Source organism: Pungitius pungitius, chromosome 4 (genome assembly GCF_949316345.1).
Source record: "Pungitius pungitius chromosome 4, fPunPun2.1, whole genome shotgun sequence".
Classification (NCBI taxonomy): domain Eukaryota; kingdom Metazoa; phylum Chordata; class Actinopteri; order Perciformes; family Gasterosteidae; genus Pungitius; species Pungitius pungitius.
Genome location: NC_084903.1, coordinates 16,051,891 through 16,069,504, shown reverse-complemented (window position 1 = coordinate 16,069,504; position 17,614 = coordinate 16,051,891). Strand labels below are relative to the sequence as shown.

At 42.4% G+C, this 17,614-nt stretch overlaps 3 protein-coding genes across 3 annotated transcripts; 2 read left to right on the top strand and 1 right to left on the bottom strand.

Annotated features, from left to right (window-relative positions):
- The first annotated feature begins 10 nt into the window (after positions 1-10).
- Positions 11-3,289, top strand: tbp (TATA box binding protein). The gene is made up of 9 exons (XM_037484869.2): positions 11-119; positions 614-837; positions 1,122-1,275; positions 1,432-1,609; positions 1,704-1,791; positions 2,108-2,199; positions 2,365-2,532; positions 2,688-2,782; positions 3,144-3,289. The coding sequence occupies exons 2-9, from the start codon at positions 787-789 to the stop codon at positions 3,221-3,223; spliced, it is 906 nt and encodes a 301-aa protein (XP_037340766.1). The 5' UTR covers positions 11-119; positions 614-786; the 3' UTR covers positions 3,224-3,289.
- Positions 3,290-4,501: 1,212 nt separating this feature from the next.
- Positions 4,502-7,993, bottom strand: pdcd2 (programmed cell death 2). Its single transcript, XM_037484856.2, has 8 exons — positions 7,564-7,993; positions 7,182-7,290; positions 7,028-7,084; positions 6,643-6,831; positions 6,370-6,501; positions 6,170-6,270; positions 5,972-6,085; positions 4,502-5,635 (listed from the first exon to the last, which is right to left on the bottom strand). The coding sequence occupies exons 1-8, from the start codon at positions 7,759-7,761 to the stop codon at positions 5,450-5,452; spliced, it is 1,086 nt and encodes a 361-aa protein (XP_037340753.2). The 5' UTR covers positions 7,762-7,993; the 3' UTR covers positions 4,502-5,449.
- Positions 7,994-8,612: 619 nt separating this feature from the next.
- On the top strand, positions 8,613-14,880 carry rhoua (ras homolog family member Ua). The gene is made up of 4 exons (XM_037487894.2): positions 8,613-9,169; positions 9,640-9,698; positions 10,732-10,920; positions 11,133-14,880. Exons 1-4 carry the CDS (start codon positions 8,887-8,889, stop codon positions 11,415-11,417), a joined length of 816 nt encoding a protein of 271 aa, XP_037343791.1. The 5' UTR covers positions 8,613-8,886; the 3' UTR covers positions 11,418-14,880.
- The last annotated feature ends 2,734 nt before the right edge of the window (positions 14,881-17,614 follow it).

The following is a 17,614-nucleotide window of genomic DNA, read 5'->3' as shown; positions in this document are numbered from 1 at the left end:
TCTTCCGGAAGTAGCTGACGAACGCTCGTGAGCGCCGAAGCACAAGAACGAAGATCAAATAAACCCTGAAGCTGAATTAATGCAGTTCCTCTGCTGGTTTGAACTGCGAGAGTGTGACTGTAAGTTGGCGACCAATTAACTGTGGTGCACTGGCAAATGTCAAAGTAATATGCAACTCTTCTTAGCACATAAAGTTGCTGCTTTAAGAGTGGCCGCAATGCGTTTGAGTGACTGTTAGCAAGTGCGCTAATATTAGCTCTTCAGCTAACTTCAGCTAGCCAATGTGTTGATATGTTTCTTTTTTGGAGGCTGTCCAGGCATCCTCCAAGAAGACGGAGCGGTACTCGGGTATAGATGCATTTGGCAACAAGGTGTTGCACCATACCATTTAAACGGAACGTCTTGCATTTGGGCCCTTGATGAATTAATTGACGAGCTCAAGCGACGTGAATCAACGTTTAAGCTAAATGTGATGATTAGCGAGCAGCAATGTGTTCGCGCCACCGACAGAGCCGCACAAATTTGGCGTCATATCATTTGCAGGTCCTTCACTCGACTTTGATTATCATATTTAAGTAATATTCTGAGCAAACTTCTGTCTTTGACTTGACAGGAACGAGTCGGCTGCACGCGAAGGGCAGTGAGAAGAGGGTGTTTCTGCAGGGTCCGGTACTCTGTGGCTGTTGCTGCCTTTCTGGTGTATTAAAGACTGTGCACATCGACGAGCTGTGAGGCACCTGCGGTGTGAAGTTACTTCCTGCTCTTGGGTGGCAGTGAATTAACGTGATGGAGCAGAACAACAGCATACCTCCCTTCCAGGGGCAGGCCTCCCCTCAGGTAACGCTGGTTTATAGTAATTTTATGCGTTATGCTTCAATGTACTGTGCTAAACATTAGCTCCCATCCTGCAAACAAATAGTTGTGCAGCCTACATGTCGAACCTACAAAACCAACCGATACACGACTGATGTTCAGATACTCATTTTATTTAATGTTGTGTTAAGAACCGAGGCAAAGTTACACATGTTGTGACAATGGCCATTTCTTGCATTTGTCATGTGCTTCTCATGTGGCTCCCCTGCCCCATCCCAAATGCATGCTTATTTGTGTCATTTTTGCAGGGTGCCATGACGCCAGGCATGTCAATATTCAGTCCCATGATGCCTTATGGCTCTGGCCTGACACCCCAACCTGTCCAGAACACCAACAGTTTGTCCATACTGGAGGAACAGCAGAGGCAACAACAGCAGCAACAGGCACAGCAGGCAAACGCAGGTATTCACTCACTCCCGCCGTAGGCCTGTGCATCCATTTCTAAGCCTAGTGACATCATAGAAGCCTCCCTAGCATTGGTGTCATCCTTTGGTTCTGGGAACATTTTCATGTTCATTGGTTCATGTTTAAAGAAAAAATATGTTCTCTGTTCCTCAGGCCTTCCTGGAACCTCGGGGCAGACCCCTCAGCTTTACCATTCCCAGACGGTTGCAGGCTCGACCACCACTGCGCTGCCGGGCAACACCCCGCTCTACAACACTCCGTTGACCCCCATGACCCCCATCACACCGGCCACACCCGCCTCGGAGAGCTCCGGAATAGTACCGCAGCTACAGTATGTTTCATATCAAGTGTTCAGATTATTGGTAGAAAACTACAAAGTTTCTTAATAGTTTTTTTTCTCTCTGCTTTTCTGTTTTACTCTCTAGAAACATCGTATCTACTGTCAATTTGGGCTGTAAACTGGACTTGAAGACAATTGCCCTGAGAGCGAGGAATGCAGAGTATAACCCAAAGGTGAGACTGCAGTGCATCATATTTCTGTGATCATCTCAATGTGGCTGAGCAGTGAATTTCTTTCCGCTGTATTTCCCATAGGGAGTTTTGGGGATCATGCTATATCAATTTAGAACAAAGCTATGGTGTATTAGGGTATCTTGATATATTCCTTCATTATGATATCATTCCATTAATTAAAAACCATAATAAAGTATTGCCCAGCATTACCTGATATATTTATGCTCAACATCCCACACTATTGCATATATGTGGAAGTAATTTGCTGGATGTCATTTCCCCCCTCTTCTTTTTTTTTTTTTTTTTTTTTTTGTAGCGTTTTGCTGCAGTCATCATGAGAATACGAGAACCCAGAACTACAGCGCTCATTTTCAGCTCCGGGAAGATGGTGTGCACTGGAGCCAAGAGGTCAGACTACTCTCTATATGCTAAGTGTTAATGATGTGCTGAAGATCTCAATGAGCCAGTTTTTTCTCTTGTATCTAATAATAATATCCTAATGTAATTAATATCCTCTCTTCAATACTAAATTACTCTTATTCTCCGTATTTTCCGCTACACTTCTCTCTTCAGTGAGGAGCAGTCACGGTTAGCTGCCAGAAAATACGCTCGTGTGGTGCAGAAGCTCGGTTTTCCTGCAAAGTTTCTGGACTTCAAGATTCAGAACATGGTGGGAAGCTGCGATGTGAAATTCCCCATTCGGCTAGAAGGATTAGTCCTCACACATCAGCAGTTTAGCAGGTAATTTATTGTAGTGTGCTGCTGGACTTTTTTGTGAGGATTTCACTCTTGTGGCTGCACTGTTGTGCCACGAGAGCAAATGGGGTGTATTTTCTTATTTAAGGATTAAGCCAATCCTTGTAATGATTTGATATCGAATTATTTGTCTTTTTCAGCTATGAACCAGAGCTGTTTCCAGGACTGATTTACAGAATGATCAAACCAAGAATTGTCCTTCTTATCTTTGTCTCCGGGAAAGTAGTACTCACAGGTAAGAGCGGATGCTCACTGCTTATGTCTCACTTCACTCAGTAGTTTTAAAACTTCTGACAGTGGGGAGTTAATGGTTTTAGTTTTTATGGAAAGTTAATCAGACACATGATGCTCTTTGGTCTGCTTTGTCACTTCTCCCCACTGTTCAGGTCAAACACATGGAGCTGGACTAGTGCAGGACTTTAGACGCATAATATAGCATTTTGCTACGAACACCCTAAATAGTTGACGATTTCTAAATTTCAGTTCTGTGTGTTCAGTACCATTAAAGACCGAAACAATTCCTTGTGATATATCGACCATGTTGATATATTGGCCAAAAATAAATTCTCTCATTGATATGTGTTGCTTTTGTTTAGGTGCCAAGGTGAGAGGAGAGATCTACGAAGCATTTGAAAACATCTATCCCATCCTGAAAGGCTTCCGCAAGACAACGTAGAACCTGCAGCTCCTTTTTTCCCCTTTTATCATCAATACTTTGTACTTTTTTTTTTTTCATAAGAATTGTCTATATATTTGGACCTCTACAGGTGGACTGCTGTAAGGACTATTGTACAGGGATGTGAGTTGTCTAGTTTTTTATTATTTTTTTATCCCTCCCATGTTTCCCGTGATTTTTTTTGTTTGATCGCAAAAAATTTAATTTGTTACACAGACCTTGTCATTTATTTCCAACGCTTTTTTTAAATTCCAGATTTGGCTGCACCCATCCCTGATTGTAAATAAGATTGTAAAGAAATGTATAAAGCGCTGATTAGCAGAGAAACAGTCTGATTTTGACTGTTTTTAGTTTTTATTTTAAGCCATTTTAAATAGTTTTGTACGTTGCATTTTTATAAATTTCCCACTCGGTCCCGAATCATAACAAGCCCTTTTGGAGTCTGTCACCCCCACGATGCTTTCGACAGTTTGAATGACTTACTGTCCAGCTTCATTCAGCATTTAAACTAATTACATGATTGCTTGAAGTGGATTTCCCTCCAAATTTAAACATCTTAACAGGAAGAATACTGTTGAATTTGTTTATCTGTAACTGAAGGGGGATGCTCTTAAATATAGATTTTACAGAAATTAAACTAATCTGATCCAATTCCTGCTACTAAAGTTGTCCTCAGGTTGTTGGTTAATCCATTACATTGGTACTTAAAAATCAAGCTGAACCAGAACATGGAGCACGGGAGGTGTTGATTTGAAGGTAGACGGCATCTTTTACTTATCGTAACCTCTTGCATTTCCCATTGAGGAGCACTAAAAGGTGTCTTGATAAACTAAGCATTGCTTTTCCATTTTTGTATGTACAAAATCCTATTTAAATTTTCTTTGGAATTATTTTTGTGCAGAGGAAAATGTGATTCTGTACTGGTTGTGCATACTGTGTGCTCGGTTGCACATTTTCTCCAAAAGGTAGTTACAATTTTTGGCACTTCATGGTGAGCTGGTTGTGGTGACTGTCGGTTGCCCTCTGTGCGTCTGTATGAGCAGCAGAAGAGAATTGGGAGGTTAATCAATACTTTCCTCTGACTCTGGGGTTTAGCACCAGGAGGCCCTGTCACTCATTTCAAGGCAATTGTTATTCTGAAAATGTTAAAGTGCATCAATAAATGTGTACATGCCGGCTCCCTTGTTCAAGCTGCTTTTGATGCTGCCGTATTTGGAAATGTCATTTTGGTTGTCCAGTCAGCATTGAGGCTCACTGTCCTAAAAGAGAGTGTGTGAGAGAGAGAATCTTTATGTTTAGTCACAAGACTGTTTTTGTGGTATCCTTTAAACATACTGCAATATTTATACATTTGCTATCATGTTGGTCCTGAACTGTTAGCATTACATTATTAGGAACTTAAGATTTGTCCAATTAGAGACCTGCTGCTCACTCCTACCACCAACGTTCAAAGTCACTTAAATCCCTTTTCCCTACTCTGATCGTCCCAAACATGTTAACACGCCTAAATACACGACGATGCTGCTATGTGAACGGCTGATAAGGGGTTTGTTGAACGGGTGAACCTGACAAAGTGGTGATAGTTAAGTTGCCTCTGCTCTGCAGGGCTCTTAAGAACAGAAGTGTTTGCTGAGTGAACCCAAAAGCACTCTCAAACTACCTCGTGTTTGGGAGCTTTCATGCAGCTGTTTATTCTCACTGTGCAAACAGGAAGTTAACTTTAGACACTGCAGATGCTTTTAAATTACTGGAAATCTTGTGGAGCCATTACAAATGGAAAATTCAGGCTGACGAGTAGAATGCGAAGATATAACTAACCAGAATATTTAGCAACTGTACTTTTTTTTTTCTCGAAACAAACCAAAAAATACTAAAGTAGATGAACACGTGAGGCACAGAGAGATGTTTTATTTGTTTTGCGTTTGGAAGCGGACATAACCCACTAACCACAGGTGAGAAATACCACTGAAATGTATTATAAACTAGAAATAGAATTCCAGTCTAAATGCAACAATCAGTGCAGAATGTGAATTGCCGCTGTCCAAAAACCTCTTCACTCTCCTTGATAGTCTTAAGACTAAATTCCTCTTGTTGAGTTCAATAATTAAACAAGATTTTGATCTGATTGGTGTCTCATCAGCTAAGGCGAGCTGCAGCATGTGTCCATTCTACTGAATGGGAAGTGACATCACTGCAGGAGTGCAAACTGCCTGCCTCGCTGAGCTTTCACGTGCATCCCTGTCTCCTGGACTCGGTGGGCTCTGAGCTGAAGTCCTGCTTCCAGATGAACTCCGGGCAGTACTGGTCGTCATGGTCACAGCTGGCAGAGCACGTATAGACAGCCAGTGTCCCCCAGTCTATACTGTCTCCTGTGGCGTCCACACACAGACTGTTTAACAGCTGTGGCATCACCTAGAGACACACAGGAATATTTCATGTGAATGAAATACACTTTCACACCCACAATCCACCAGTCTGTATTGTTCAAATGATACCACTAACATTATCTCGCGTTATTAAATCCATCACAACATTCTGCTTTGGGCAGCACACATTTTTTTCTTGCTCACAATAAACTTCTGAAAAAAACCTCTGGCTACAGCTTTACTAAAAGACCAGTCTTTACTGATAACATGAGTAGACCTTGGCTCGTTTATTGCCAGCTTGCACACATCTTTATATACTCGGCACAGAGTAACAGCGTGCTGGCATTCCAGACTAGTGGGAAAAAGGGGATGGAAGGACTACCTGAAACTCAAAAGCCCTTTTGGCGCCACAGGTGCATGCTGGGATGTCCTGATCTGAAGGGATGTGCTGAGAGGAGACCCACAGGGGGGAGCCGCCGCGACTGTACCGCACCACCTGAAAGAAGGAAGCGGTATAAGATCTTTGTAACTTAACGGCGTCGGTGAGAGGAGCGACTCTTCTCCGATGGTTCTGGTTCACCTGGTGAGGTTCTGCCCTGATCCTCTTTTTGAATCGCTGGAACACTTTGTGGTCTTCGTTCTCGTGCATAGCCATCTCCTCCAGGTCGGTCTCTGCCAGGGCTGAGCAGAGAACAGTCAGCCAGGAGAGAAAGGAAACGTTAGTGAATTACTTCATGTGACTGCATCATTATAGTTATAGGAAATAATCAAAGGGCGTACTGTCTGCTGAGAGGGGACAATCTTCGCTCTCCTTTTCTTCTTCGCTCTCCTTTGTGTCTTCTTCCTCCTCAGGTTCAGTGACCAGCTCAGACTCAGGGAAGAGGAAGCTTGAAGTTGTGACGATGGACGCCTCTATATAGTCGTACAGAGACACAGAAGAGACATTAAGTCTTCCTTGTGACAGGAACTGACTCTTAACTTGAGCAGGAATAAAAAAAAACAACGTAGCGGCTCAGAAATCCGTTTTACATCGCATGTAAAAAATACACAGACCTGGAGTGCAACATTCCCTCTTGTGTGTGGTTTTCCAGTGAAGCGTCTGGTGGTGTTTCCCACAGTAGTTTACAGTATGACAGCGGGAGCAGGCTTTGTTGCCGGGACAACCGCACACCCAGCAGAGTTTAATTCCAGAGACGGACAACACACTCTGGTCTTGTTCAGGACCGCTGGGGGGTTCATCCTCTGGGGAATTGAAACACAAGTCCATTATAACCAAGCCAAGTCACTGTTGAAAACCCATTAAGAATTATATATGGTTATGAATGAAAATTAAACAATTGAGTTAGTATATTGCATCATACAGTATTGATACTTGTATATCATTTGTAGTGGGAGGTGACTCATACTTTTTACTGACATCCCAACAAAATACACCAACCTGATGGAGGATCATAGGGGTAGAAATCATTCCTCCTTGGCAGCTGGCACCTGAAAACTAAAAAATAAAATGAGGAGAGAACTCAAACTGTCGGAATATTTGACCAAATTACATTTACTCTACAAAACAAGACTGAAAAAACAAGAATGTTTACCTTTCATACAGCGGCTGTCGTTGCTTGTGTAGCACTCACGAGTTTTACAGCAGAACAGAAAGAGAGTTCTGTGGAAACTTCTGTCCTCATCAGAAATGGGAGCGTACACCTGCATCAAAGATGGGGAGGACAGTACTTGAGATGGGTGAATGGAAGACATCTCGCTCAGGTTAATATGTATGTCTTACATACAGTATGTATGATGTGTCCACTCCTACGTGCATTTTCCTATTTGTACCTAAGTAACTGAGAAATCATATTTGTACTCTTTTGATGTGGTCTGTTGTGTGCGATTTTGTGTTTCCTCTCTGGGAATATACGGTTGAATTAAAATAATAATTAAAGTTGGGTAATTTTACTATGATGCACCAGGGATACTGACCTGCAGCAGGAAGGCCATCGGCAGGCGGCATTTCTCACACTCCAGCCCGGGCAGCGAGGGCGGGCCTTTCTGGCTGAGCCACGCCGGCTTCCCCCCGACTTTACTGGGGAACTGCGGAGAGAGAAGCCGCCACGGCTCCGCCTCCTCCAGGAAGCCCAGGTCTACTTTGACCGAGGGCGGACCGGGATCTCCGGACATATTGTAGGAGTTTATCCGCGTTTCACAGGAATAATAGTAAGATAAAAAGTATGCAAGAAGAATAGAGATTTTTCCAAACAGCCACAACACATGAGATAGAGGTGCGGTTTAGAAACCAGTCCGTAAGGAAACACTGGCCACACGTTTGTTCGTTCCGCATGCCTGTTATACTATTATATTGTTTTTATTTAAATTCAATGGACAGATGTAAATCCACATGTGGTCAGTTGACATAAGACAATCGGTGTCCCTTCCCTGTGCAGTACCTTTCACGCGTGTCTTGTATTGTCTCGTTGAATTAATTAGTCGTATTTATTTTCCACGATGTCCACCAGATGACGCGATTTCCCAATAGTAATTTGTTTAAAAGTTTGTAAAAGAGGGAAAATTTAAAATAATTCTAACGTTTTTTTTAGATAGATAGATAGATAGATAGGTACTTCATCAATTCCGCAAGGGGAAATTGTTTTTCCCACAACAGCATGTTGACATGTAAGGAATCAACAGAGTAGAAAATCCCCACAATATACAGAATATTGAATTAAATTAACTAACTAGCCAACTACATTGGAAGAGCTCAGTTAAAAGCAGTGGCGGAAACTATGTAAAATAATTAAGTATTTTATGTAAGTACAAGTACTGTACTCAAGCAGCCATTTGAGTTATATTCATACTACTGCATTTCCGATTATTTTGCATCGTAGATGAGGGCTATTGAAGTTGTTAATAATACTTTATTATTGTTATTATGTTGTATTATTGTTATTATTCTCTCTCTCTCCCCCCCCACACACACACTCACGCGCACGCACACACGCGGTGTGATGTCATCTGAAGGGGAGTTCGGGACGGGTCTTGGTGGGACGTCAGGACGGACTGAGACACTAACACACGCCCAACTCTGATTGGATCTCCGCTCTTTTCAACTTGGTCTCTCTTAAATCAACCATGAAGCATGAGATGGGCAGAGAGTCACTTTATCAGAGTAACAGTTATAGATTCTTTGATATTTAACGATGGAAACTAATAGAAAGCGGTCAGCAGCGACAGCCGTGCGTTTGACAAACCGCCCCGTGACGGAAGAATGGACGATGTGAAAACTGTCCCGAGCCGGGATTGAGCCTCATGTCGCCCTCCTCCCCGTGCCAGATGCCTCTGCGGGGCGACGGAGCCCACAAGTCCTCGGAGCCGCTGACCCCCGCCCCGCCCGTCCCGCCGAGGAGGTTCCGGGGCTCCGGCAGGACGCGGCGGGCCGGAGCCGCGGGGCCCGGGGCCGGCGCGGCGGAGCGGCGGGTGAAGTGCGTGCTGGTGGGGGACGGAGCGGTGGGGAAAACCAGCCTGGTGGTGAGCTACACCACCAACGGGTACCCCACCGAGTACGTCCCGACGGCCTTTGACAACTTCTCAGGTGACGCAGATTTCGCTTTGTTTCGACCGGCAGGTGTGAGATTGTTTAAATGTGCGATCTGGTTTCCTTCTAAATGCAATACGTGCTTATTAGAGCGGCTACAACTGCACCAAAAGTACATGTTATTTAATGTTTAATACAATCATTTACACGTTTTAGTTAATGTGTAGTTATCAGTTTATTTCAACCTCTTTCACGTTGTGACTAGAAATTGTTTTGATATATTTAACGACAAAAAGTAGATGCTTACTCATCAGATATTAGAATAGATCACTATTCTGTAGAACAATCTCCTCATTGAGTAATCTGTACTTTTGAGTAGTTGCATCGTTATCATGTGAATGTTGTAAGAAAGAAATCTGCCATTTCCTTTTTAGTCAATATCTAAATGACTCTGTCTACACTTTTGTGTGTGTGTGTGTGTGTGTGTGTGTGTGTGTGTGTGTGTGTGTGTGTGTGTGTGTGTGTAGCGGTGGTATCGGTGGACGGTCAGCCAGTCAAACTACAACTCTGTGACACTGCTGGACAGGTCAGTGATCACAAACACACTCAGAGGGGAGAGAGAGCAGCATTTCCTGTTGTTGTTTTATTTGTGTTGTAGAAACAATGCCTCTTACCAGAGGAAGTGATGGAGAGGAAACTCGTCTTTCTTTCTTTCTTTCATTATGTTGTGAGTAGTTTACTAAAATAAGGATTTTCATTTTATAATTAATACAGGAAAGAAAAAGTAAAGCCTTACATGGAAACAAAAAAAAATTCCTCATCTGGAAGCTTTAGGCAACTGCAACAATGTTGGTGCTAATACATTTGGAGTTTTAATATAATACACATCTTTTATATAACAGAAGAGTGACACATCTAGTTGGACCAACATGGTCCCAGTTTAAGACTAGTACTAAACTACATTGTTACAACAAATCTCTTAGTTAAGTTTGGTGTTTTGCTGGACTTTGTTCAGGAAACTGTTGTTCTTTCCCTGGAAAAATGATCTGGCACAACAGGAAGCATGAAGTGATGTATTTTAGATCCCTGTATATCAGACCCAGCTGTTTCTGAAATAAATACAAGGACAACTGTCTACTCAGAATGAGCTACAACTGGTGAGACATGAAGCCAATGTTTACAGTCATTTATTGAGTTAAATCAGGTGTAATCTATAAATACATATATAGTGCATAAATGTATATAGATATATATATATATATATAACCATGTTCTAATCATAATACAATAATTAGAAAGCAATTTAATGAAACAATTAGCTTTCCTTATATAAACCTTATGTAAATAGCTGTTTTAGTGTGCTTCTAGATATGATGGCAGAATAAATGTGAGGATCACAAGCAGAGGAAGCAGAGGACTGGAGATGAATAACGGAGAAATTAGACTTATCTCATAGTTTATTATTTGTTATTAAAAGGAATCACTCAGTAACACCAGTAAATGTGTCAGCGTGATGTTGTACATGATGTTGTACCGTATTCTTATTATGCTTATTCTAAAAAATGAATCCCTTCATCCTCAACACATTTCTGTCCTTCTTTCTCCCTTGATCGTCCCAGGATGAGTTCGACAAGCTGCGGCCTTTGTGCTACACCAGTGCAGATGTTTTCCTGCTGTGCTTCAGCGTCGTCAGTCCCGCCTCCTTCCAGAACGTTCCTGAGAAGTGGATCCAGGAGATCCGGAGACACGCGCCACTCGCTCCACTCGTCCTGGTTGGGACGCAGTGTGACCTCCGAGAAGATGTCAAGGTGGTGAACAATCTGCTTCACGCATAAAGAAAATGACTCCTTATTTCTGACAAATGTCACTAGCATTTAATGAGGCTACACGTCAAAATGTTAATTTTACCAATTCATTAAACAGACCTTTTTCTGTTATCATCTGGGCTTTTGTTTTTTCCTGTGACGAAAGAATCATAAAATGGAATATCTACAAAATAATAATACCATTTATTTTTTAGGTTCTCATTGACCTGGCTAGGTACCGGGAGCGACCCGTGGACCCGGCAGATGCTCGGGACTGTGCCATTGAAATCGGAGCTGTGTCCTACATGGAGTGCTCTTCGCTGACCCAAAAGAATTTAAAAGAAGTGTTTGACACGGCCATACTGGCCAGCCTGCAGAACTACAGCTCCCATAAGCACCCGAGAGGGAAACAGAAACGAAGAAAAAAGCAAAGGCAGACCCCGGACAAGATGAAGAGTCTGTCCAAGTCATGGTGGAAGAGGTACTGCTGTGTGGCCTAGAGCAGTTTGAGTCTCAGATCCGCTGTTGACTTTCAACTGGGTTTGTCCTCTGCCTGGAGTTGCTTCTAGTTTGGCTTTTTCTCTCTGATGGAGCCTGATGTTGAGCTCGACCTTGACTGAACCGAGGCCGGGACTGTCATGGATGTACATTTTATCACTTGTCGTGTCTTATCACAGAGGAGGTTTACATCTGAGCCCAGCCTGGTTCTAACTAAACCTGCTCTGAAACAAATGCAGTCCCGACATCTTTTTTACTAACCTGGTTTAAATCTTAGCCGGCCTGCAGTGGTGCACTGGTAATCCCTCTGAAGGAGCTGCTGCCTCTCCTGGAATTAAACTGGCATTTACCGGGACTAGCAGGGGACCCTCTCCGTGTCACGGCGGAAGAACAATGTCGCTTTCGATGAGACCGGTCTACATTTGAACAATGTCTGTGGTTGACACATATAATGGAATCGTGTTTAGTCTCAAAACAACCTTCCGGCCCGGGAAGGATTGCTGTACACTCGTCACGAGGGCTGAAATGGAGCGTGACTCGCTGCACCTAATTTCCAACACTAAGGATTAGAAAGAACATCCTTGATGAGTAACACCGCCTCTATGACCAGCGTGGTGCTCGTTGACATTATTCACATGAAAAGTAATCCTGTGTTTTCTGACATCATCACTGGGCTTGATTTAGGTCAGAAATCAGTCAACAGATTCGGCCCGTGGATGATTTGTCACATGATAAAGTGCTCACGCTGCAGCCGATCAACCTAATCTGACATCTGGATCATGGTTTGTCTCATTGGTTTCTGCATAGTTTGGTTTTCCGTGCGTTTTTCTTCACGCGCTGCCGCTGCTGAAGGCCAAACATCTCCAGACGTATCAGCCATGTGCCGCTTTGCTCAGTATGACAGGTGACTTCTGCCAACCAGTAACCATTACGTATCAAAGCAAACTCAAGCAGTGTCACTGTAGGCTTCAGCACTTAAACAGAATTAGCTCAACCTAAGCTCCCCGCATTGGTTTCAAGTTACAAAGTGGAGACTGCTGTTTATTTCTGGAGGATTGTTGCCAAAAATAACTGAAATATATGGAGTTTCATTTCCGAGCTTTTCAATGCAACTGTGTATCTAAGACTGTGAAGTTTGAATTATGTAAATATTCATTGAACTCTGTTCTTAGTAGTTCTTGCGAACTATACATAGATTTATCATGTCCGTTGCTCTGCGTTTTTTTCTTTTACTCGAAATATGCATATTATGAATACAATTGTAGCCATTGATCAGATCTATCCTTCTGCATCCAAAATGCTTTAATGCTCATTTGTCCGTCCTATATCTTGTACGCTCTGTTCGTTCTGCAGCCTCTTCTCTCTTCAATATATACAGTTTAATATGTTGTAAGGCAGAAATAAATAGGAAAACTTGCGTGGAGAGCAGCTGCCACACCTTCATTTCTACATCGTGGATACTACAACAAGGACCGAACCCTGAAGGTCTTCCCTACGCTGCCTTCATCCGAAAGACTCTTTGTGTCAGAGCAAGCTTGCAACCAGGTTGCTGTCTGTAATGGATTTAAGGCAGATCTGTCATTATTTAGTCAGCATCATAAGCTCGCATGTGGATCAAGAACAGAAAATGATTTCCACTCTAACATTTCTTCGCCCTGGGGCAATTTAAACTCTGACCTAAACCCTCAAGAGAAAGAAACCAAGGGACAAGCTAAACCTTTGTGTGAGTAGTGACCCAAAGGTTATAAGACGAGGTCAAGGGTTAACATCTTTAACGTGTTCTCCACTCAGAAGGAAATGTATTACGTGAAAGTTGAACAAATGTTCACAGTTTGGCATTCATGCAGGTTTTCCGTCTAGTTATTGCAGAGTGAGATAAGGCTGCCGGGACATGCTCAATCACACAAGAGGATTTGTGCAATAGACTTGCGTGGAACATTTCACCTCTTTGTTTACTAGTCTCTTTCCAAGTTTCTCTGATGCACACTAAGTGTCCCAAGACAATGAACACAGCTGCAGCCGGATATTGGTCCCAACATCTGACGCTTTGGCAAAAATGTTGATTTTTTAGTTTAGAACTATGACTACAGATTTGCAGACAATGCTTTACTGGAGCAGTTTGGTAGTTTCCTGCTGAAGACGTTACAACTGCGACTGAATGGGTTCACTGTGTCTCAATGTTTTGCTCATGATAACAAACGCATTGTTTCTTGCTCTGGGGAAAAAAAACGGCATAATAAGTTGCTTGTCTCGCTGTTTGTGTGCAGTCTTGGCCGATGCTGGATTAAAGTTGGGTAAAGGTCACTCGGACCCTTTTGATAGCTGGCATTTCCTCTGTCAGGTCTGATCCGTTTTACCGATTTATATATATATATATATAATTTATAGAGCACATGAGTTTCTCATCATAGTGAGTATGTTTGCATATATGATGGATATACAGAGAAGACAACTGCTGTGTTGGTTTATTCCTGTTAAAATACATTAAAACAACATAAATTATTAAAAAAACAAACCTGTATGTTTATGTCAAGGACTTGAGGATGACTCCATTCTTGCTTGGTTCTCTTCTCTGTAACTTCTGGATAATTAAGCATATGCTACTATTCTTAAATATTAGATCCTGCTATACACTCATACGTTTTTAACGCAGGTTAGCCAAAGCTACTGGTCCTACTGGACCAAGTACGGCTGCAGCAGAGGAACATTACTATTAACTGTTGCATGACAATGATTGTGTTATTTCTTTCAAAAAATGTTTTGTTTTCATTTTTAATTTGAACTGCCTGTCAAGTGGTGTCCAGTACGGCAGATGAGCGGCTTTGTTACGTTGAACCGATGGGTCTCTGAAAGTGAAATGTTCAGTTGAAAGAGGGTCAGAGAAGAGATGTGCGGTCGAGTACTGCGTGGCACATTTTGTGTTTTGTTGAAGGGTAAAAAGAAATGTTAATGTTCTGTTTTTGGAACAGGTGCCGTTGTTTGTGGATTAAAAATATGACCGTGATGGAGGATTTCAGCCCACACATTGTGATTGATGACAACAAAACATACAAAACAAAACAGTGTCTGTATGGGAATGACCTCAGACTACTGGAGGCAATTTATCACTTGACACTTAATTCCCACACATTGAATAAACAACTAGGCCCATATAAAGTCCCAGTGAGTTCAAACCAAAGCAGGCAGCCTGGGGAAACAGACGGGACGGTCCATTCTTGAGATGTCATTGTTTTTTGGCAGTTGATACCTCTAAAGCACACCTGGGCTTACTCACATGGGCCACCAGCTGAGAGCCTCTCAGCCCACTGAGCCCGTGTGAAACATCCTTTCTCCTGCATGTAAAAACATCGTGGCAGAGGGCAAGCCGCTGCGGCCTGTTCACGTTGAATGCTCTGTGTAACCGAGGATGTCAATCAAAGGCCGAGGTGTTTGTACAGAAGTTTTATACCCTGAGAAATAAAGAATATTTGGTATAACTCATGCTGTCTTTTGTTGATTTTGAGGATTGTCGTTTAGCCGTGCGACTGGGAATGTGTGTGTCTTTAAATACAAATCCTAAATGCTTTTAGGTATAGAGTTTATTTGTACAATACACATATTTGACCAGAAAGAGACTTAAATCACAGATATAACAGTCAGGATGGTCAGTGGGAGTTAAATGTACATCAAACCTGCCGCCTTTGTGAACTTTGAACTTGTCTGAACTTTGACCGTTGTTGTGACTAAAGTAATGTTTTGGAATCGTACTCTGCACTTTGTGATAACCAAGTGCATCAGCTGATGCACATCAGAAGCCAGGGGATAAGATGAGAGCGACCTTTAGGGGCATAGACACACCGACACACACAGACACACAACACACACACAGAAAGTCATCCGACTTCATACTGGATCACATCCTAAACAGACTCTTCATACAGCTTACTTATAGTTAAGCAAGAGCTTTATTTTGAAGGGTGTCATGTGACATTTGGTCAGTGGCATGTCTCTGTTGTTGGAGGCAGTCCGTGTGTGGGGGTGTCGGTGCCCTAACTTAACTCTTGAAACAAAAAGGCTTTGCTCTTTTAACACAAATATCACCGATACGAAAGTTGAAATTTTCTGGGGCTCCTGCCAACATCTTTATGTTAAATTGGTCCTTAAAATGTTTGCGATATTATTTCAAAAAAGTTTCTAAAGCTCAGATATGTTTGCATCGTGTCAGTACACCATGTTGTTCAAGTCTCGTTTAGAAAAGCAAACATTGCCACATCCAATGTTTGGAATTTATTTTCCATCTTTTTCAGTTTCGCAACTGTGGAAAAAAAACTTAACTTCATTATTCGGGGGATCAATCATCCAGCTTTATTACCTAAAGATATTCACTTACTCAGACAGGTGTTTCATTATTGTGGTTGTATTCGCGCATGGAGACACAAGGCAGGAAAGAACAGAAGGATCTATTATGACACTGAACATGTCTATGTTTAACTTCTTATTGTGTAATGTGCTGCCAGTGTGCAAGAAGGCGGTCTGGGGCTCAGTTCCAGGCCATTTTATAATTGTATAGCCTCTCTCTCTGGGTCTTAGTGTGTGGGTGTGTTACATAACAAAACAAGAGGGGTGACATCAGTGCTGACTCTTAACAAGCACAAATACAATCTCCACTTTCCTAACCAGCTATAAACCCAATCAATGTGAGTGTGGACAGCTGCTTTGTTTGTGTGTGTGTGTGTGTGAGTTAGTGTGCTCAAAAGTGACCGTGTTCACGAGAAAGAGTCCGTGGGGTGACAGAAGGTGACAGTGGATAAATAATCTATAATAGAAAGTGATCCAGAGAGAAAGAGACTTCACAGATGATCCCAGCTTCATTAACCAGTCTGGAAAGCAGATTTGGGGATTTATGGATCACAAATGTTATGGAGTTTTAGACACAGCAGTGTGATCCTCAGATGTCCAAGCCTTTAACATCTGTAAAAGGTGAAATATTTCTTTCTGTTGACAAACATTCAGCACAGAGCTGCCTTCTGGGACATTAGAGTTCTTGTTGTGTAAGTTGTGACACTTTGGATATTTCCCTAAATTGTTTTGAGGTTGAGATTGTTATTTACCGTCACACAGGGGAGACTTGACTAGAGCTAGTGCTGTTTTCACCAAAGCAGTATAAATGTCTATGAATGAAAAAACACAGCACTTCAACAGGACAAAATGTTTGTCCTCTAAAGGGAACACAAACCCTTCTGCTACCTATTAAATGTTAGCCCTAAAACCGGAATTTGGAGGTGAGTCCCTTCCTTTGCCTATCAATATTATTATCTATTATTTTTATTATTATTATTTATCTGTATTTTGCAAAGTCAAACACGCTGTGTCTTTATTTTCACTCTCTCTCTCTCTTTCATCTTCACTCATGACACCGCCTCTCGCTCGCCCGCTCTGCAGGTCGTCTATTTGAATAACCTGGTGACGGCACATGTGTGTGTTTGCATCCGTGTTCAAAGTTCACAGAGTGTGTCATGTTGCACAAGCTGCGATGCGGAGTGACACACGCATTTTAAACCCCTCACAGCTCCCCCGACTCGCCGCCCCCGCACATACATTTTTCCTGTGGACAACAGCTGACAACTGCTTTTTTATCAACACATTTCTGCAGATAACACAACATACATCCCCAGCACATTTGTACACATAGCAGGCCAAATGTCTGAATGGAACATATGCAAGCAGAGTAAGGTACAGTATTTATTTTCTCGGATAACACACCAGATGCTGTATGAGGTTTTCTTCTAATAATGGAGATAATGCCAGACAGAAAATAAGTCAAAAAACATCCAAATCATATATTTAATTTTCTTTTTATCAAGAATAACATTAATCACGACTGAGACTGAACATAAAACAGTTCTGGATTCATCTATACAAGGCAAAGAATCTCTGTCAGTATGTGTGTGTCTTTGTGTCCTCCTCATATCTCGAGAGCCGTTTACTTCCCAGTGTAATTGGACACCGGACACTTGTCCGGTTGGGGGCGGGCCCTGAAAGCTCCAGCGCGTCATTGGACCGACGCTACATGGATGCATGCGAGTAGATACGACCGTTGACCTTTCCTCACTTCCCCGGAGTCAACCAGGACAACCAGATATCCCCCAGCGACAGCACCGCTCTGTCATTGCATCTCAAAGTGTATTCATTTGTGCCTTACTGACCTACACTTCAGCTA

What these genes read in the sequence shown, in the direction of transcription:
- tbp (XM_037484869.2), top strand. Translation starts at nt 787, where the DNA reads ATGGAGCAGAACAACAGCATACCTCCCTTCCAGGGGCAGGCCTCCCCT. An exon ending in GGAATAGTACCGCAGCTACA is followed by an intron (nt 1,610 to 1,703) that starts GTATGTTTCATA and finishes TTTACTCTCTAG; the next exon opens with AAACATCGTATCTACTGTCA. An exon ending in ATGCAGAGTATAACCCAAAG is followed by an intron (nt 1,792 to 2,107) that starts GTGAGACTGCAG and finishes TTTTTTTTGTAG; the next exon opens with CGTTTTGCTGCAGTCATCAT.
- pdcd2 (XM_037484856.2), bottom strand. Translation starts at nt 7,761, where the DNA reads ATGTCCGGAGATCCCGGTCCGCCCTCGGTCAAAGTAGACCTGGGCTTC. An exon ending in CGATGGCCTTCCTGCTGCAG is followed by an intron (nt 7,291 to 7,563) that starts GTCAGTATCCCT and finishes TCTTTGATGCAG; the next exon opens with GTGTACGCTCCCATTTCTGA. An exon ending in CCCCTATGATCCTCCATCAG is followed by an intron (nt 6,832 to 7,027) that starts GTTGGTGTATTT and finishes TCAATTCCCCAG; the next exon opens with AGGATGAACCCCCCAGCGGT.
- rhoua (XM_037487894.2), top strand. Translation starts at nt 8,887, where the DNA reads ATGTCGCCCTCCTCCCCGTGCCAGATGCCTCTGCGGGGCGACGGAGCC. An exon ending in TCTGTGACACTGCTGGACAG is followed by an intron (nt 9,699 to 10,731) that starts GTCAGTGATCAC and finishes TGATCGTCCCAG; the next exon opens with GATGAGTTCGACAAGCTGCG. An exon ending in ACCTCCGAGAAGATGTCAAG is followed by an intron (nt 10,921 to 11,132) that starts GTGGTGAACAAT and finishes TTTATTTTTTAG; the next exon opens with GTTCTCATTGACCTGGCTAG.